This window comes from Paramacrobiotus metropolitanus, unplaced genomic scaffold (genome assembly GCF_019649055.1).
Source record: "Paramacrobiotus metropolitanus isolate TYO unplaced genomic scaffold, Prichtersi_v1.0 Parri_scaffold0000166, whole genome shotgun sequence".
NCBI classification, from domain to species: Eukaryota; Metazoa; Tardigrada; class Eutardigrada; order Parachela; family Macrobiotidae; genus Paramacrobiotus; species Paramacrobiotus metropolitanus.
In genome coordinates this window covers 152,903-170,762 of record NW_026570386.1, presented here as the reverse complement: position 1 = coordinate 170,762, position 17,860 = coordinate 152,903, and the positions used below count along the sequence as shown (strand labels likewise).

At 41.2% G+C, this 17,860-nt stretch overlaps 4 protein-coding genes across 5 annotated transcripts; 3 read left to right on the top strand and 1 right to left on the bottom strand.

Moving 5' to 3' along the window:
* The first annotated feature begins 16 nt into the window (after positions 1–16).
* LOC129600201 (dimethyladenosine transferase 1, mitochondrial-like) lies at positions 17–2,439 on the top strand. The gene is made up of 4 exons (XM_055498642.1): positions 17–812; positions 1,116–1,383; positions 1,579–1,732; positions 1,898–2,439. The coding sequence occupies exons 1-4, from the start codon at positions 408–410 to the stop codon at positions 2,073–2,075; spliced, it is 1,005 nt and encodes a 334-aa protein (XP_055354617.1). The 5' UTR covers positions 17–407; the 3' UTR covers positions 2,076–2,439.
* LOC129600198 (coiled-coil and C2 domain-containing protein 2A-like) lies at positions 2,325–9,154 on the bottom strand. Of its 2 annotated transcripts, XM_055498633.1 has the most exons (14): positions 9,017–9,154; positions 8,840–8,930; positions 8,621–8,679; positions 7,450–8,160; positions 6,186–7,128; positions 5,815–6,027; positions 5,426–5,757; positions 5,000–5,341; positions 4,745–4,939; positions 3,961–4,392; positions 3,804–3,893; positions 3,324–3,578; positions 2,820–3,185; positions 2,325–2,689 (listed from the first exon to the last, which is right to left on the bottom strand). In XM_055498633.1, exons 2-14 carry the CDS (start codon positions 8,886–8,888, stop codon positions 2,498–2,500), a joined length of 4,179 nt encoding a protein of 1,392 aa, XP_055354608.1. In that variant the 5' UTR covers positions 8,889–8,930; positions 9,017–9,154; the 3' UTR covers positions 2,325–2,497. The 2 variants fall into 2 exon arrangements, with proteins under 2 accessions (XP_055354608.1, XP_055354609.1); XM_055498634.1 differs by lacking the exon at positions 9,017–9,154 and having other exon boundaries at positions 8,840–8,978.
* An 875-nt stretch (positions 9,155–10,029) lies between these two features.
* LOC129600195 (histidine-rich glycoprotein-like) lies at positions 10,030–10,356 on the top strand. Its single transcript, XM_055498632.1, has one exon. The coding sequence runs from the start codon at positions 10,030–10,032 to the stop codon at positions 10,354–10,356; it is 327 nt and encodes a 108-aa protein (XP_055354607.1).
* A 1,121-nt stretch (positions 10,357–11,477) lies between these two features.
* Positions 11,478–17,792, top strand: LOC129600189 (atrial natriuretic peptide receptor 1-like). Its single transcript, XM_055498625.1, is given in 26 exon segments — positions 11,478–11,966; positions 12,076–12,146; positions 12,207–12,513; positions 12,640–12,701; positions 12,760–12,798; positions 13,113–13,193; positions 13,275–13,412; positions 13,505–13,738; positions 13,885–14,020; positions 14,104–14,197; positions 14,343–14,481; positions 14,548–14,709; positions 14,813–14,995; positions 15,063–15,258; positions 15,391–15,428; positions 15,575–15,578; positions 15,635–15,756; positions 15,892–16,080; positions 16,149–16,363; positions 16,429–16,564; positions 16,626–16,637; positions 16,709–16,862; positions 16,961–17,009; positions 17,084–17,133; positions 17,191–17,282; positions 17,475–17,792. Coding segments are annotated over 26 exon segments (3,363 nt in total). The 5' UTR covers positions 11,478–11,551; the 3' UTR covers positions 17,520–17,792.
* Positions 17,793–17,860: the final 68 nt, after the last annotated feature.

Below are 17,860 nucleotides of genomic sequence, written 5' to 3'. Positions count from 1 at the left end.
TTCAAGCTGGGGTCGTCCTCCCCCGTTAGCTGTGACAAATTTTTTACGACGGCTCTCGATTTCCGTGTCGCAAATTTTATGAATTCATTGTTGGACGTTAAATTGTAGTGTTTTGTAACTTTTTACTTTTGTCAGAACTGTGCATCTTTCCTTCGCTCGTAGTACGGTACATTGATCTGAATCCATGCTGAGAGTATTAGTAGGACATTTTGATCACTTACTGTGACTTACAAGCGCGGCTAACCAAGTGGTAAGTGCGGCTGATCTTATTTCTCGAAGATTGTCCTGCTTGGGAGAACACTGCACATCGCCACTGAGAATCGCTTTAAGGATCACCGACCATACCGTCCATACGTATCTTGAACGTGCGGATGTAATAAGCCCATTTTATTTGGCTTCTGTCAAACATGCCGATACCTTCCGCCGTTAGAGCTGCCGCTGCAGCTCGAGAAATTGTACATCGATTGCCTCCTCTGCCTACGATCGGAGAAATCCTGCGGATATACAGATTACGTGCTCTGAAGCAGCTATCGCAGAACTTTTTACTCGAACCCAAACTGACGAATAAAATTGCCAGAGCAGCGGGGAATCTGGATAATTGTTGCGTTCTGGAGATTGGACCTGGTCCTGGAAGCCTGACGCGATCAATTATAAGTGCAGGAAACATCCGTGAGTTGACCGTCATCGAGCGTGATGCGAGATTTATCCCTGTCCTTAACGAACTAAAAGATGCGTCGGACACTTTACCTTTTCATATTATCAACGATGATATTCTTCGCACTGATCTACAGGGTATATTCCCTGAAGATACGGTAGGTGTGCGATTTGATTTAAGGGTGTTTCACAGAAGTGTTAATTGAAGTACCTGTCGAATTGCATCCGAAAGTCCACCGTAATCTAATAATCACTTACGACGAATACGCAAGCAAAATGAATAATTACAGAAGACAAATTTGACTATACAAAAATAAATAGTTGGCAGCCGCCCTGTTTTCTAGTAAGATTTTCAGTGCTTATTTAGTGTTTAGTGCTCAGTGCACATCCCGTATAGTTAATCTTGCTTTTATAAGTTTTCGTCACGGAATAGAAATTTTGAACATTTGAACTTTTTTCAGGTGCGACCGTGGCTCAGTGATGAGTTACCACCATTGCATATTATTGCGAATTTGCCTTTCAATATCGCGACGCCTTTACTTATAAAATTTTTAAGCCATATGTCATCAAAGACGGATGTCTTTCGTTTTGGTCGAGTGCAGCTGACACTGATGTTCCAGCACGAAGTGGCTCAACGTATCATCGCTGTTCCAGGCGATCGCCAGCGTTGTAGATTGTCCATCATGTGCCAAAACTATTGTGATGTCAAATACGCATTTCCTATTCGAGGTAAGAGAGTAACATGGAAAAAAGAAAATTTTCACCTAACTACAGATGCTTTTATATCTACAGTCTATAGACTGCACATAGTTCTGCATACGATGTATCGGTACATCAGTCTTATTAATAGGCATATTTTAGTCTTACTAATAGTAATGTCTGGTTACTGGTTTGCCGTATTGCTAATGGTGTGGCTTATTTTAGGAACGTCATTTGTGCCCAAACCCGACGTTGATGCTGGAGTCGTCATCCTTACACCACGAAAAGAACCAGCAATAACACAGCCTTTTAAAATGGTGGAAAAAGTTGTGCGAACGACCTTCACCATGAAGAGAAAGCCCTTCGTAAGAGCCCTTGGGTAAGCCCCTGTTAGCTGTATGCAGGAAACTGCCTGCTGATTGGCGGTTCTCTATCTGGAAGCGCTGTATGTTTCAGCAGTAATCGTCATTTTATCGTTTATCATAACTCTTACTATTCATTAGTGTGGCGCTGTTTTATTAGGTACTTGTTGCTGTTTTCTTAGGTACTTGTTTCCACGAAAAGGTTATGAGCGTGTACACCAAGAACTGATTGACAGATCCCGCATAGACCCACAGAAACCCACGATGCTGTTAGAACTGGAAGAATACCGTGATCTACTTTGTGCTTATGAAAAAGTCTGTCAAGAGTATCCAGAATTAGATAGCTTTCGATATATTTAAAGGATTTTTGTTCCCATCCCTTTTCTTTTAAAGTCGTTGTCTCGAAATGTGCTACAGAAGTGACAGAACTGATTGACAGATCCCGCATAGACCCACAGAAACCCACGATGCTGTTAGAACTGGAAGAATACCGTGATCTACTTTGTGCTTATGAAAAAGTCTGTCAAGAGTATCCAGAATTAGATAGCTTTCGATATATTTAAAGGATTTTTGTTCCCATCCCTTTTCTTTTAAAGTCGTTGTCTCGAAATGTGCTACAGAAGTAGAAAACCACAGATATTTATGTATATACCAAATAATTACAGGTCTGAGCATTCAGGCCGCTCAGCTGTTGTTGAGATTGGAATGTGAATATCAAAGTTAATAGTGGTGTGACTGGTGTCCACATCGAGACAAAATAAACAATTACTGACAATCTCTCATCATGGCACCGTTCTTTTAAGTACGGCTAGATAAATCCATACAGAGACTACTGAGTGGGGATACAGCGTGAAGTTAACCGCCAGACTTAATTCGAGGTCGTTGGAGTCCACTTGATGGATCCCGGTCGATATGACAGCGTCCACAACGTCGTCTGGGTTCCCTAATGAAAGATTCAAAGGAAATCCATAGATCTGAAAAACATAGATACACATTACGAATGTGGAAAGCTCATTGATTACCACAGGCCATACTATTCCCACGGGTTTGTGCCCTTGTAACAAAGATATAAAATTTTTTAAATTATATCACTGTAATCCTTACATCGTACAACAGCAACAAGTCCCGCAGCTGTTGCTCATGATATTGTGCCGCATCCGCTTTGTTCCTGTCGACTTCCATGGTGTCCAGCAGATGATACAACCGTCGACTACATTCAACATTCCACCGGGTAACATATCGCGACCGCTTTTCCATGATAGCCACTGTGATCTTGTTGGTTAACACTATTTCCAACTCGTGCTTCCGGTGTGCCGGTGTATCGATATACGTGAATGTTTCTGGTTGTAGCGTAAAAATATTAGCTGGGCGTTCTTTACTGGATGACCACAATGGTTTCCAGTGCGCTGCAAGATGCAGCTGCCATTGCATCTCATGGGCTTTGGAATATTGCTGCACGTTTGCCCAAATCTATCAAAGCCAAAGGGAATATTAACCATGAAACACGAAGCCCAAATTTATTAATTATTGTTTTACGGAAATCATACAATTAAATTACTTGTTGTGGTGGCTGCTTTCGAAAATTTCTGTTTTAAAACACTTTCTTACATTTTCATTATTAGCTACCATCCCAATAGCGGTGACTGGGCATTCAGGATCCGTAACTCTGTAACTTTTTCCGTTTCTGGCATCCCAAATAGAGAAGACATCGGAACTCTGTACTCGACATAATACAAACGCTCCCGGTCCTCCTCCCACGGTTTGACCAAGTAACAGGTAGGCCTGGACTTTGAAGAACAAGAAGTAGCTCAATAAAAGCAAGGCATGTTCCTCATCGTCGCCACAGAGCAAAGCGAGAAATTGCTGCAGAAAAAAAACGCCTTTTTACATAAATATTACACAACTAAATGTAGAAATACCATGCGTAATTTTGATGATTAAACAAACGATTACGTAAGTATTAAGCTTGTAAACCGTCATGCATGGTAACAGCAGTGTTCAGGTTTCGGTTTACGTATAGAAGTTTTGATGTTCAACCGATACGAAGGTATACAGTAATTTTTCATATATACGTTTTTACCAACTGACATCATTAGTGCTCCAAATGTCCACAGCTTCCGGAAATATCAATGTATCAGGCACATCCGGTATCAAGGAAACGAATCTAGCCACAACGTTCTGCGACAAATAAAACTGCCACTATGACTAAAGTTTGATTTTCAATTTTTCTTAATATTTCTGTTACCATTTTATCCCGCGTTATGGTCGTATCAAACAATATTTGTGGAGGCGGATTAAGTGGATGAATAAACCGAGTCAGTAAACACGATTTAGCTTCCGTGTTGACAACCAGTGGCCGGATAAGGCGATCGGGGAACTGTTTGCGCAGCCGCGCTGTCCATGCTTCTACGTTCTGCACGTCACGATCATCTTCGATGCTTTCCAGTCGGGACAAAAGGAACGGTGCCGGCGGTAGAAGTGGTGGATCCAGGGCGACGAATACCGATGCGCGGGACGTGGTGACGGTGGAGTAGCCTAACAGAACGGGTGGACTGCTTAATGTAAACGTCCCGTCAATTTTTGACGTTGTGTATAAGGCGGAAAAAGGAAAGGTCAACGATCCCAGCCATCGGCGATCCAGGCGTTGATAGATGTGGCTTTCACGTAGTGTATTATCCTAAAAATATAAGTAATGCCATCTTCACAACCTAATTAATCATTTTCTGAAACTGCTAAAATTTCCAACGCCGCGAGCATTCTCGCATCTGTACGACTGTACGAGTAAAGTATGGTCAAAATTGGAACGTCCACACTTGTGCATATACTGTATACAATACTGGGAGCACTGTACTAAAATTAATTTGATCGGACTGGTGCTTCAGTTTCGCACATTTTGCAAGATATACATACAAAACATTTATTTTAAAAAACAAATATATACGAGTATATACATACATATTTATATATATACAAAACATTTATTTTTTTAAAATAAGACACTGTAATTGCGTGCAAAGTTTTAGCCGAACCTCCAGAACATCCACAGCCACTTCGTCAAAAAAGTGTATTTCCAGTTCCTGTTGAAGAAACTGCACACTGCTTTTCGCGGTGGGATTTAATCGGAAGACGATCTGGCCATTCCACACCGGATCCGTGCTTTCCACGACGTGCAGTTTTCCTTCCTGTCCCGCGAAATGTGCCGTGGCGAATGCGCGCAAGGGTACCTATGACATTTAAAACTTGCTTCTCAAACACTGTTAGAAGAGAAGCTTTGTAAATGGTACCGGTTCGTCTATTTTATTTGTGGCCGGTGTGGGTGATATTCGCTCCTGGGTAGTGGACTCCATCATGGGCGCGGTCGGCGTTCGGTCGGTTTTTTGTCGACGAGGCAGATTTTCCGCTTTCAGAATGCGAACGATTAGCCGCATCTCCGTATGGGCTGCTTGTTTCAGCGAGATCATTTTTTGCTGTTTGCGCACCGGCATTAAACGGCGGCGCGGCTTCCAGAAACCGGCTAATATACTGAAGAACTTTCCAATGTTTAAAATGGACTCCTCATTTACCATGTCTTCGTAGGTGTAAGTGTCTTGAACGGACCGAACAGTGTAGGAAATGTATTCACGAAGCTAAAGAAATAATATTTGTTTAAAAAATCGGTTTTTCGAAAGTCGACGAGAGAATAATCCATAACACAAGAAAAATTGTCTCACATTCTGCAGTAAACTGGCATGGGCTTTTTGATTGATACCGGAGACTCCTAATAGCGAGACAGCTTCTTGACGCCGTCCAAATGTGTACTTATCAAATATATTGGCCGGTATTTCGTTGTCATTAGCTGGTATCATTTTTAAGTTGGCAAATTCGGGAACTTGTCGGTCGCGGAGCTGTAGTAAACGAAAGCGTCTGTTCTCGGCAATACTCTCAGCAGACACAAAATCGAATTCCTGTTGCAGTTGTTCCAGACGGAAGAAATTGCTACTGGCCGACTGTTCGGCAGTTTTTAGGTAAGCAATGAGATCGGCATTTGAAGGATCATTTGGGTCTAAAACAATACCAACGTCGGTAAATTACATTTTCATACGTGCCCATATTCATGTACCTAGTTGTGCGCTTTGCGCCCATTCGGCCAGTTTCTTGTAGTCTCGTCTTCCGCGCGCACCTAAAGCATCCAGCAGTTCCGAGCTCCCTAATTTCACTCGTGACTGAGCAATCTTTTTTGCAGATTCGGGAACCCATGCTACGCGGCAACGAATTGTTCCATTAGTGTAGAAAATTGCCGGTTCTGCGCCTGCGTCAACTGTTACGGAAGTTCCTGCAAATAAACGAACAATTGAATAATTACATACTTTATTTCTAAATTATAGCTTAGTCTGGGATTCTAATAATTTCATAGAGTTAGTTTTCATCAGAAAGTAGCATCAAAAGTCTTATCTTTGCACTCATTGGAGCTGCATGTAAGTTATAACGTACCGCTGCCAACACCTGCATTCCCAGTAGTGACCTTGTCCGCACTGGCAAATTCCACACTATTAAACGGCGCAATACTGGCGTCCCACTTTTCATCGGGCACCGCGACAAATGTCTCCGCAATGAGCCGGTTTAAAAATCCCTGTTCTTCGTACACTTCAATTTTTATGGTTTCCGGTATGAACTCGGCAAGGAACGAGAATTTCTTCCCAATGATCACTTTGAATTCGTCGTGCAAATTGTACGCGCTGGTACGGCAGACTTCCTGTTCGTTGATTACGACACGTAAGAAGATCTTCTGCCTACTGAGATCCGCACGCCGTAAACGTTCTCCCGTGGAACACACGCTGTTTTCGCTGGGCAGTAGGTCTTTTCTCAATTCCGGTATCAGCTCGGCTTCACCGGGTGGACGGCGGCTGCGCACCACTCTTTCCTGGATTTGGGTCGCTTCCGTTCGGGATTCGAACAGGCCTGGCGCAACCGGGGGTACTGGCTCGGGAGAGTTGGCTAAGCGGAGCAATTCTTCCGCCAATTGGGACATATTTTGTGCGTTGCGTTCAACCGTTTCACAAGCGGCTTTCCACATGTCCATATTTGTTTGCCACTCACTCAGCTGGATACGATAATTCTCCTGCAGACTGCTGTAGTTGATCATGAATAACATTTCTTTCTCGGATAACTCGTCTTCTATGTCGTTGTGATAAGTATCCATGTCCACCGTTTTATCCCGGTTTTTCGAATGGAGAACGAGCTGGAACGGTGTGCACGTGAAGCCATTGCGTACGCGCAGCAGTTTCAGCTGCGTCCATGTGCGGAGTAATTCGACCATGGCGAGCCGTGTGGATCGAATCGCGTTATCGAGTTTCTCTCGGTGAGATAGCAAACTTTGCAAGCACATTTTAATTCTGACTTTTAAATCGTCGCTTAATCCATTTTCTGCTTGTTTCTACAAAATAAAAAACAAAAAATAATACTACGCAGCAAAACGCAACGCCAAAACAGTGCCTTTGTTATTACCGAATGCAGTGTCAATGCACTATTTGAATGGGTGGCCAAAGTCCCACGATAATTATTACTTACCATTAACACGAGTACCTATTGATTATTATTATTATTATTACATCAGGAGCAGACAATCCGCTAAACGGGACTTCAACGTCTGGTCGGTGTACTTACAAGTACATAATCACATGTTATTATTAGTACAACCGTTAGGAATAATTGTACTACAAGAATAAAGTGTCATTTACAGAATTTTGCTTTTTACCTGCAACGAAATTAAATTAATTTTCAGTCCGTTGATTTTGTCCTTGATATAGCAGGATGGATTTTCTTCCAGTAGTGCCTGATAGCCTTTATACTGGTCTTGCAGTCTCCGTGCTAACATATGCTCCACACTGAATAAGAAATGATGGTAGAATTCTACGAGCACAATCTCCAATATTAATTCCAGCCTTTGCGCCGAGTTCGTGCGCAACGTTAAAGCGTTGTTATTCAGAGGACTGCCCTCCACAATCACATTCTTCTGACTTTCCACAGCATGTTCCACATGGCAACGCGTGCCCTTTAAGTTAGCCGGATCCGGAAGAGCTTTCAGTCGCCAATCCTGGTCAATCATATGAAAGGCTTTTTCCTTTACCATCCGATTTTCCATGGCGTTCTGATTGGCTGTGGCCACTTGGGGTCGTTTTCCCACATATAGACCTTGTTCTTCCTGAAAAATCGGAGATGTTGATTCCAGGTACTCGCCCATTTTTGGACGCGTTGATGAAGGGAAATAAAGGATTTTTTCACCGCGTCCGGCCTTCTTGGGTGACTCTAGTAGAAACGGGCTAAGGTAGGTGACTATCGACCTTTTTGATTCCAGATGACTCGGGCCTTGCGTGTTTTCGTGATCCGTACTCGAACCGGCTGCTGCTGCCACAACGTTCGACCAATCTTTGGTGAAAAATTCGTACGAAGAATCTTCACTCTCTGTCTGTAAAAACATTTTAACCATTATTTTACTGAACTGTTCTAATTGCTCTATAGTTGTTCAATGTTCTCTACTGGAAAGGTTGCGTTTGACAGTTTTGCAGTAGCGACGCTTACAATGTAGGACTAAATGGTCGCATAGCCCCATACCCAGCATTCTGTACGCAAGCGGTGCAGTGCACTTGTACGAAACGGATATTTTGAACTCAGTCGTACAGTGCACTGCGCTGCATTCGTACTGAATGTGGAGATGTTGGGTATGCGACCATTTTGTCCTAAGCTGTACATTATATAGCGCCTTTAGCGATACCGTCACTGTGAGTACTATCAAAATAATAATCAAACCTATGGATATCGACATATCATGATATATAACAGTGTACCGGGTGTTTTTTAAGTAAAATATGTTCAAGTAAAATATGTACGGTTTCAATGGAAAATGTGTTTTTTGAGCCGTATCTTACTTGTTTCTCCATAGTCTTGAGTATTGTGCCATTTTCTCGGTCAACATCGGCGATACTATCTGAAATTAGGAACATAATTATACTGAGCAAGAAAAAATTATGGGGAAAACGAGTACTACGAGTAGGCCACGAGGGAAAGGCAGCAAACATGACGACTGTACGTACGGTACTTACTTTTAGTACAGTTGTAAACTTGTAATTACTGTCCGTATAACTTACCTGAGAAACGCACCCGGCGTGGTTTTGATGCTGTTCTGCCATTTTCCATTGCGTTACTAGCGAATCACCAAGAGAAGGAAAGGAATGCAGTCTGTGAAAACTATAGTGATTGTTTAAAATGTAACTTCGGAAATCTTCACGATACTTATCTTTACTATAAACCACGATAAAATTTACCGACGCATATAGGAGCCGCTGTTGGTATGATACCTCTGGCTGCAAAATCAATACTTTATGGAAAAGGTAGTCTGTCTTATCGAACGATGATGAGGTGTGTCAACCTGCTCCTGCTCCGGGATAACGGGTGTATCCTAACCCAGTTGCACACTGAATCGAGGCTGCCGTCGATAATATCTGTATGCGCATTGTCCCATATACAGAGCTCTGCAGTACATAAAACTGAATGTCGCACTGTATTCATACTCGCACTGTATTCATAACAAATTGAAAAGGGCATTGTGAAGACCAGCACATTTTAACTAACTCGGCACCGGTACCATGCAATGAAGTTTCTACCTTCCCGGTATATACAAATCGTGTAACTGGCGCTGGTTTATAACTATTTTGGTAAAATACGACATGCATCTACTTTTGAGCTGCGCAGCTTTTTATATATTCTCCGAAATTGTTTATTCTCCTTTTTATTCTCCGTTTTGAATCCATATGCGTATAGCATATCATTCAACAGACGAGAAAAATAATAAATTTTGCAAGATATATTCAATTAAATAAAGCTTTCATGAAAGAAAACGTCTGCTGAGCATCAGTTATTAGCATTTGGCAGTCAAGCATTGTGCCGTTCCATTAACCGGCTATAGTTGCAGACTTGGAGGTGCAAGGTAGACCTCGAAGGTTATCACCAAGGTGTTCATTATCGTTCATAGTTATCGCATCCTCGTCATATTGTTTGCTAAACATCCATAACAACTAGTGTTTCTACAATTCCATAAAAGTGAGTCACTTTATTCTGTAAAAGAGGCAGTTCCCCACATTAACAAATCTGCGCTGATGCGTCGAAACGCTGAATTGCAGATATGAACACAATAAGAGCCATGTAGTCGTGTGCATTCGTCCATGTTAGCTATATCTGTGCGGATATACCAATATTTCTAATATAGTAAATATTTTCCGCTGCTGTCCAGTTGAACTTGCTTCACTAAATTTTTTATCTTAATTTTATAACAGTAAGAATGTCTTGGCAGCCTCCGTACCCAGCTGGCTCAGTGCCGCCTCCCGGATATCCCGCTGGCAGCGTCCCGCCGCCTGGTTATCCCACGGGAGCGTATGTCCCGCCGGGATATCCAGCGGGAGCTGTGCCTGGACATGGACACGGGCATGATCACCACGACGGTCACCACTATGTGCCACCTCCGACGCATCACGACCATCACCACCACTCACCGATACCGCCGCATCGGGACGGTCATCACGGGATTGTTCACGATGTTCTGTTTGGGAAGCATCACGACAGTCATCATGGTGGACACGGACATGGACACGGTCATGGGCATCATTAAATAGGTCTTAAAAAAGACAAGATGTGTTATCTTCGGGCTTCCGATTTTTTTTACTATTTACACGGCACCTCGGGATTGCTCTTCGGCGACTAATGTGTTAGTGGCTTTACGCGTTATGCTGGATACTTCATATGCATCGTGATTTTCGTGATCGTTTCAGTCTCTTTATTACTTACTCTGGCACTTGCCACTAGAACTGCATGGTAATTAAGTTTTTTTAACTTAGCTGAATTAAAGATACTGCAGTGGAAGTTTTGGTTCATGAACTCACACACAGCAAAATTAAAGATGTTGTTTGCCATTATTATTAACTTCTAGATCTGGGATTCCGCGACAATAAATTTAAAAATGCAAGCTGTGCGCATAAGTCTCGTACCACAGTTTTGATAATTATCAACGCTAAAGTAAATTAAATTTTCAAAGACATATTTTGAATTCATGATTCCAAATTGTTTGTATTGTTAGTTTTCTTTCGTGCACTTGGTTGTACGAGTATATGAAAGCGTTTGTATATTCTTGTAGTGAATCATTAATAAATTTACTGCACCGGTAGATGCTCGATATCTTGTTCTCTAACATTAATAATATTAACCTCGTCACAATTACTGAATGACTGAACCAGTACGCCAATGCGCTAATCACCAAATTCTGTAAGTCAGACTGGGAGTGGGAACCCGCGTGTTGCTGTAAATCGTTAAGCTCCTGCTTTCTCTATCGAATAAAATCACTACGACCGGAAACAATAAACACTAGAAAAGGTGCGCAATGAAAAAAAGTCTGTTTATCCATTATATTCATACAGCACGGTTTAATGCTGCATTCAGAAAGTAAAACACGACACAAATGTAACCGTGCAAACAGTGCACATCCGAGTTCTGCCGGTGCCAAAACACTGGAAACATCTTCAAGGGATGTCACAAAACTGGGCAAGTGTTGTACATCGGTCAGCAAAATATACAAAGAGGATCGCCGGAACGCTGTCTGTATTATTATCATTTCTTGTGCAAAACTAATATTCTATTCATGTGTAGTACAATTTCCTAAACTGTGTTAACTCAAACCTCAATCACTCTACATATTTCATTTGAATGTAAATAATACGTTGAATACCGGCACGCAGATTAGTTCAAGTTCGTTGTTTTGTAGCTTACAACATCTGACCTAACGTTTGAGGGATAGGTCGAGCTATCAAGAAATGTACTTTTCATTTGTTTTTTGTTGTTTTCATTCTGTACCGTTTATCCATTTCGTCGTGCTACTACTTTTAGGAAGTATCAGAAAAACGGCATCCAGAAAAACTGCTCCGTTGAATCTGCAGTCTAATTATTCCTGGGAAACTTATGAAACACGAACGGAAGTTCACGAACTGCGAGCATGCTTGTTTATCGAGAGAAATGTCGCCGGCCACACCTATTATGGATACGAAAAAGCGGCAGCGGCCATGGATTTTGCGCTGGACTACGCCAATGAGCTTATTATGCCGAAAAAGATCAAACTCACGATGAAGCATATCGATATTGGGACCGAATGCAAGGAAAGGAATCATTTAGCTGCTTTGATGTTGAAAATGATTGATACCGGCTATGTGTGCAATGTTATTATTGGACCAGGTAAGACGATCCTTTTTCTTAAAGGTCAACGATATGCGACTGTTTTGAATTGTTCATTCACGTTTTCCATTGGGGCCGAAAGTTTACCTTTGCTGTGCCATTCTTATAGGATGTGGATATGGAGCAGAAAGTCTATATGACGTAACAAATTTTTACAAGATACCAATGATTGGATGCCCGGTAAAAACGATTTCCGGCTACATTTTTATTATGAGAATGATTATGAAAATGAATTTTTAGGCCGCTAGTGTGGGGACACAAGGACCAATCGAGGAGTATACGTACATCACACGTATATCGTTTACACACATAAACACCGCGCACATTCTTATTCGCTTCTTTCGCGAGCACAACTATACATCTATTATGTTCCTGCAAGACCAAACTGTGATGATGTTTAAACATCTCAGTATCGTTATTCGGACGGTGTTTGCGAACGAAGAATTTGACATTTTCATGCGGTCCGACTGGAAGCCAATAAATAACAGCGAGTGGAGTGACACCCGCGTGCAAGAATATCTCACAAGTGCAGCTCCCAGATCCAGAGGTCAGTGAGAACTCAAAATTGTTATCCATAGTCCAAATTCTTAAACTTTGGGACAAATAACCGCTGGTTAGCATTCTTAGCCTAATCAGTTTTTTCAAAGGTACAGTCGAAACTTTGATTTTGCAGTATTCGTGCTCATTGCTCACTCTAAAGTGGTGCGACGCTTTTTGGTAAGTGGAATCCGAAAGGTCAATATAAGGACTTGTCATGGTGACCCAAATGAAGCACAACGTTCTTCTAATCTAGCTCATGGCGCATAAGATGGGGCTAACCAATGGAGAATACGTAAGACCGTTAGATGGAGTTCTGCAGACAAAATTGTAATTAAAGGTGGATTTTATATGATAAAAGAGCTATGTAAATCCACCTTTTGTTGCAATTTTAAATAACTACAACAAAATTGCTGATGCATGATGTATTTGATGCAGTGCAATAATTTAATATAATTATTAAATATATAATTATTAAATACTGTATATAATTATTAAATACTGTACCACATGCATCATACATGATTAATTTACGATCAGTTGCAACCATAATCCAAATGCTTGAAATGATTTACCGCGCTAAATACTGAAGTGACCTTTCTCCTATAGCTATTCATCGCGGTGGAGCTCTGGCAAAATGTTTACTGGGGAGATTATTCGAACTACACTCGAAGTGATGGAAACGATGCAGTAAGTTAGAACTGTATGATCGTCAAATATAAAAGCGGTTTGTCCTGCTAAATTTTGTTAATCCAATTATTTTTGTTACAGATAGCCAGGAAAGCATACCAAGTCTTGCTTTTAATAACGTTGCACAATCGTAATGACCGAGAATATGCCAATTTTGCACGAAGAGTTAAAGAGGTATCCATTAAGAAAGGATATTACAATTACACAGAAAGCGAAGAGGTATATTGAAGAGGTTCTTCATCGGCAAATTTACATTTGCATTACAGCTGTTAAGTACAACAAGAAACGCAAAGTGCCAATGATTTTTACAGGTTGACGTTTTAGTCAGCCACTTTTACGATTCTATTATCTATTATGCTTCACTGATTGCCAATCTTGTCCGACTGGGAAAGGATTATACGGATGCCGATCAAATGTTTAATTTAATTTTGCATAACTACAGCTTTACAAGTCCCATTAATGGTCATGTATTTTTGGACGACAACGGAGATCGGACAAGTGAATATGTTATAAGGAATTTCGATTACAACCAGGGAAAGTTTGAGGTATTCCATCTGGTTAATATTACAAAATTTTTGTTCCTAACCATGACCTTCGTTGACCATGTCAACCTCAATAACTGCAGTTGCATTGAAAAATCACTAAAATTATCCCCATTCTACATTTTCTACTGGAATGTTTTTTCCCGCAGGATTTGTGGCATTATCCAGCCGGTTATACAATTCCCAGTAGTCAGCTGGGAACGTTAAACTGGCCTAAAGGAAAAATTCTACCGCCTAATCGTCCACGATGCGGATACCTCGGAGACGACTCAAAATGTGCGCCAGGTATAGCGACTTTAAGATCACAGACATAGGCATGACATATTGTTTACTTATTATTATTTGTTATTTTTCAATTTCTAAATTAGAGAAAATAACACCGGGACAAATTGCCGCCGCAGTAGTAGTTCCTTTAATTGTGCTAACAATCCTGATCACCATCGGAACAATTGTCCTTCAAAGGTCAGTATTTTATTACTAGCTATATATAAGATTAAAGTACCCGTATCTGCATTTCTATGCAGATAAATGTTAATAATATTAAATTTTGTTACGAAACTTGTTAAGCAAACTGGGAAGCATAACGTTCTTTCCGCTCGCTTAACAGAATTTACGCGAGCACGATAGATCCGTTTTGGTGGAGAGTGTTTGTGTCCGAACTGAGCTTCACCAGCGGAGCTACTAGGACACAGACCAGCGGTTCTGCATTCCAGTCGACCATTACCAAAAGCCACGCGTCGGGCATGGTAACCATAATTAGTACCCTTAATTCAAAATATGTATTGAGATTCTGTACGATTGAGTAATTGCAGAATAACGACAGTAAAGTTGAAGATGCGGAACCTGTACGACGCGGGCCGGATCCGCAGGCATATCGCCAAGAGGCTCTTCTCGCAGGAAATACGGTAGAGCTGCGCCAGTTGGATAAACCGCTTCTAAAAGGCAGTCCTAATCTCCGACCATACTTCGATGCGGTATTGACATAATTTTTTTTTATGTAGACAAAGCTTGTGTCAATAGCTTGTGATAGCTTTGTGTTTATATCGGTATCTGTTATCACCGGAATGGTTTCTGCAGATTAAGCGCCTTGACCACCGCAACCTGCAGAAGTTTTTTGCAATCGCCGTCAATGACGAACATCTCTGTGAATACTTTGTGGGTGAACCTTGCACAAAAGGGAGTTTAAACCAGCTGCTGGAGAATGCCAAATTTAATTTGGACTGGAACTTCAAGCATTCCCTAATCAAAGACATGGCCAGCGTAATAACGAATTTAAATCGAAAAGATATTATGACATAACACAGTTTTTTTTATCGCAAACTCGCAGGGAATGACATACATTCATGCAAGTGCCCTACAGTCTCATGGAAATCTCAATGCCCACACATGCCGCATTGATAGCAGTTTCATCCTAAAAATTGCTGACTATGGACTGGGAATGATGCGCAACGCTGAAGATTTACGTGCCGTATCGGAAGTCGATATGGAGAGAGATTTTGATATGCTGTTATGGCGTGCACCAGGTACACAAGAAAGAGCGGTAGCCTGCAACAGTAAACAAATTACAAAAGCCTGCACTTAAACCCACCAAAACTTAACGAAATATCATTGCCTTCATCATTAATGCTTATTGTTCGCGTTTCGTTGTTGTACAGAATTACTACGGGTTCGTATGCCACCGGAAGGGACACAGGTAAATAGAGTTGTTGCATTAAACTACGATACAGCAGCAGCGCAATACATATTTCACGCATTAAAAAAAGCACAAAGGTGCTGAAACAGTAGTAGCGTATACTTCTGTACTGTTAATTTAAATAACCGCTTCGTTTTTTTTTTCAGAAAGGTATCCCGTTTCCTGCTCATGCTAACGTAGCCAGGTTCAAACAGTTTTTACAACAGGGGACGTCTACAGCTTCGCAATCGTATTACAACAAGTAATTTTACGGAGCCCGCCATATCGAAACAATAACATTCCTAAATCTGGAGGCGATGATTTCTCTTCTCGTGATATTATTATGGAGGTCAGTAGATTCAACGTTGCTTTCAACTTATAAGGTTACAAAATTGTAATTTACGCTGCCTGTCTAGATCTGTATGACGAAATTAAGCGATACTTATTTTGTATTCATGTTATTTAAAACTTCGCACTTTACTAGGTGAAACGAGGCTCTAATCCTCCACTGCGGCCTCGTGTACCGACATCCTCTTGTCCAACAGCGCTGCTGGACATCCTAGAACGGTGCTGGGATGAAATGCCGTCGGTGCGACCAGCCTTCCAACGTCTTCGAGAAAGCTTCTCGCAGTTATTTGGTCATTCTGGTGACAGCATTGTTGAACATCTGATAGTAATACTTTTGCAAAACTTATTCTCCTGCATAAGATCCGACCAAAACTCGAAACAGTATTGTTTCAGAACATGATGGAAAGAGAAGCAGCCAGTTTGGAGCAAGAAGCCGAAGAAAAAATGCATCTGCTGCTGGAGGAAAAGCGTCGCTCCGATGACATAATCGAGAAATAAGGCAAACAAATTGCAGTAAAGGTTTCTTTTTATAGAACGATTGCACAAGCCTTGACTCAAGGGAAACAAATTCTGCCGGAAACTTTTGCCAGTACAACAGTTCATTTTAGGTGCGCCGGTTTTTTACGCTGACTACCAGTAATATTCTGTAACCATAATATTTCTTTGCAATTAGTGATATCGAAGGATTTCCTGAATTGATAACACAAGCCGAAACACCAGCGGATACCGTATATATCTTGAATACCCTTTACGCCACTTGCGATGCCATTATCGAAAAATTTGACGTTTACAAAGTGGAAACCGTCAAAGTACTATTCATGATATGAATTCCCGAAACGTTTATGTTAACTGATTTTTTTCTGGTTTCAGGATGCCTATCTGGTAAAGCTATACACCGCTATAAAACCAAAGAAATGATTTTATTCTCACTGAAACATTGGCTTTAATTTGAGGTTGTAAGCGGTTTGCCAATTCGCAATGGAATCAAACATGCCGGTGAAATTGCCACCATGGCGCTTTTCCTGAAACGTGATATCGGCTTTTTGACATTCCGCAACAGCACTTCCTCGACCCCAAAACTTCGCCTACGCGTTGGACTGCACTCTGGTATAAGTCTTAGAATTCACTATCTAAAGAATAACAGTTATCAGAATTCATACGAGTACAACACAGTTTAAGATGGCTATCACTTTAAAATTCTACAGGATCGTGTGTCGCTGCCATAATTGGAACCAAAATGCCAAGATACTGCCTGTAGGACATTTTCGAACTACATACAATCCAGCTTTCGGCAGCGGTAACCTTTAAAACAATGTTGGGTGTTGCAGGTTCGGCGATACGGTCAACACTTCCAGCCGAATGGAATCTCACGGAGAACGTAATGTTATGTGCGTTTTTTGAGAGACAAACTGACATAAAAAAATTAACTTTCTAGCGGGGAAGATCCAATGTAGCGAAAACACAAAGGAACTCTTGGACAAAATTGGAGGCTTCGTAGTTTTACCACGCGGAGAAATCAATGTGAAAGTAAATACTGCAATGGTACATCTAGCTTTATTACTTATGTAGTAGTAAGGATTAGTACGATACTTACTTACATAGTACTAGACATACATACACACTATACACTAAACGTAGCGAAAGGTTCCACTTCAAACTCTTACAAACTTTTCAATATACTTGCGTAAAATAAACAGTTTTTGTCAATGGCTTTTGCAGGGAAAAGGACCAATGAACACTTATTGGGTAATCGCGAAAGACTAAATCTCTGGATGACAGCGCGTGGTATAAAAGGTCATTCAAGAACGACTTTTATCGATGGGATTGGAAAGTTTTAACCAATCACAACTTCGCAAATGCAACGCGATGCAGTCAGTCGATTATTATTGTCCTTATTTTCCGCTGTAAAGACGCTTACAATATTCGTCGTTAGCAAGGCAAAAGTGTAAACTGTTACCTCAACCGCTTTATGCAAGCCGGTTTTGTTTTGGAAAGCAATGTTACCCACTAATCCATGACACCCTGTGTCCGCAGATCAGTAACACGAACATGACCGTGACGAAACTTGTTATAATTAGTATACTTGAAGTATGTATTCTGTTTTT

Excerpts from the sequence above, each read along its gene's own strand:
- LOC129600201 (XM_055498642.1), top strand. The coding sequence starts at position 408 with ATGCCGATACCTTCCGCCGTTAGAGCTGCCGCTGCAGCTCGAGAAATT. Across the intron at positions 813-1,115 it reads GTATATTCCCTGAAGATACG|GTGCGACCGTGGCTCAGTGA; the intron begins GTAGGTGTGCGA and ends AACTTTTTTCAG. Across the intron at positions 1,384-1,578 it reads ATACGCATTTCCTATTCGAG|GAACGTCATTTGTGCCCAAA; the intron begins GTAAGAGAGTAA and ends GGCTTATTTTAG.
- LOC129600198 (XM_055498633.1), bottom strand. The coding sequence starts at position 8,888 with ATGGAAAATGGCAGAACAGCATCAAAACCACGCCGGGTGCGTTTCTCA. Across the intron at positions 7,129-7,449 it reads TTAATTTAATTTCGTTGCAG|AAACAAGCAGAAAATGGATT; the intron begins GTAAAAAGCAAA and ends TTTATTTTGTAG. Across the intron at positions 6,028-6,185 it reads GAATGCAGGTGTTGGCAGCG|GAACTTCCGTAACAGTTGAC; the intron begins GTACGTTATAAC and ends GTTTATTTGCAG.
- LOC129600195 (XM_055498632.1), top strand. The coding sequence starts at position 10,030 with ATGTCTTGGCAGCCTCCGTACCCAGCTGGCTCAGTGCCGCCTCCCGGA.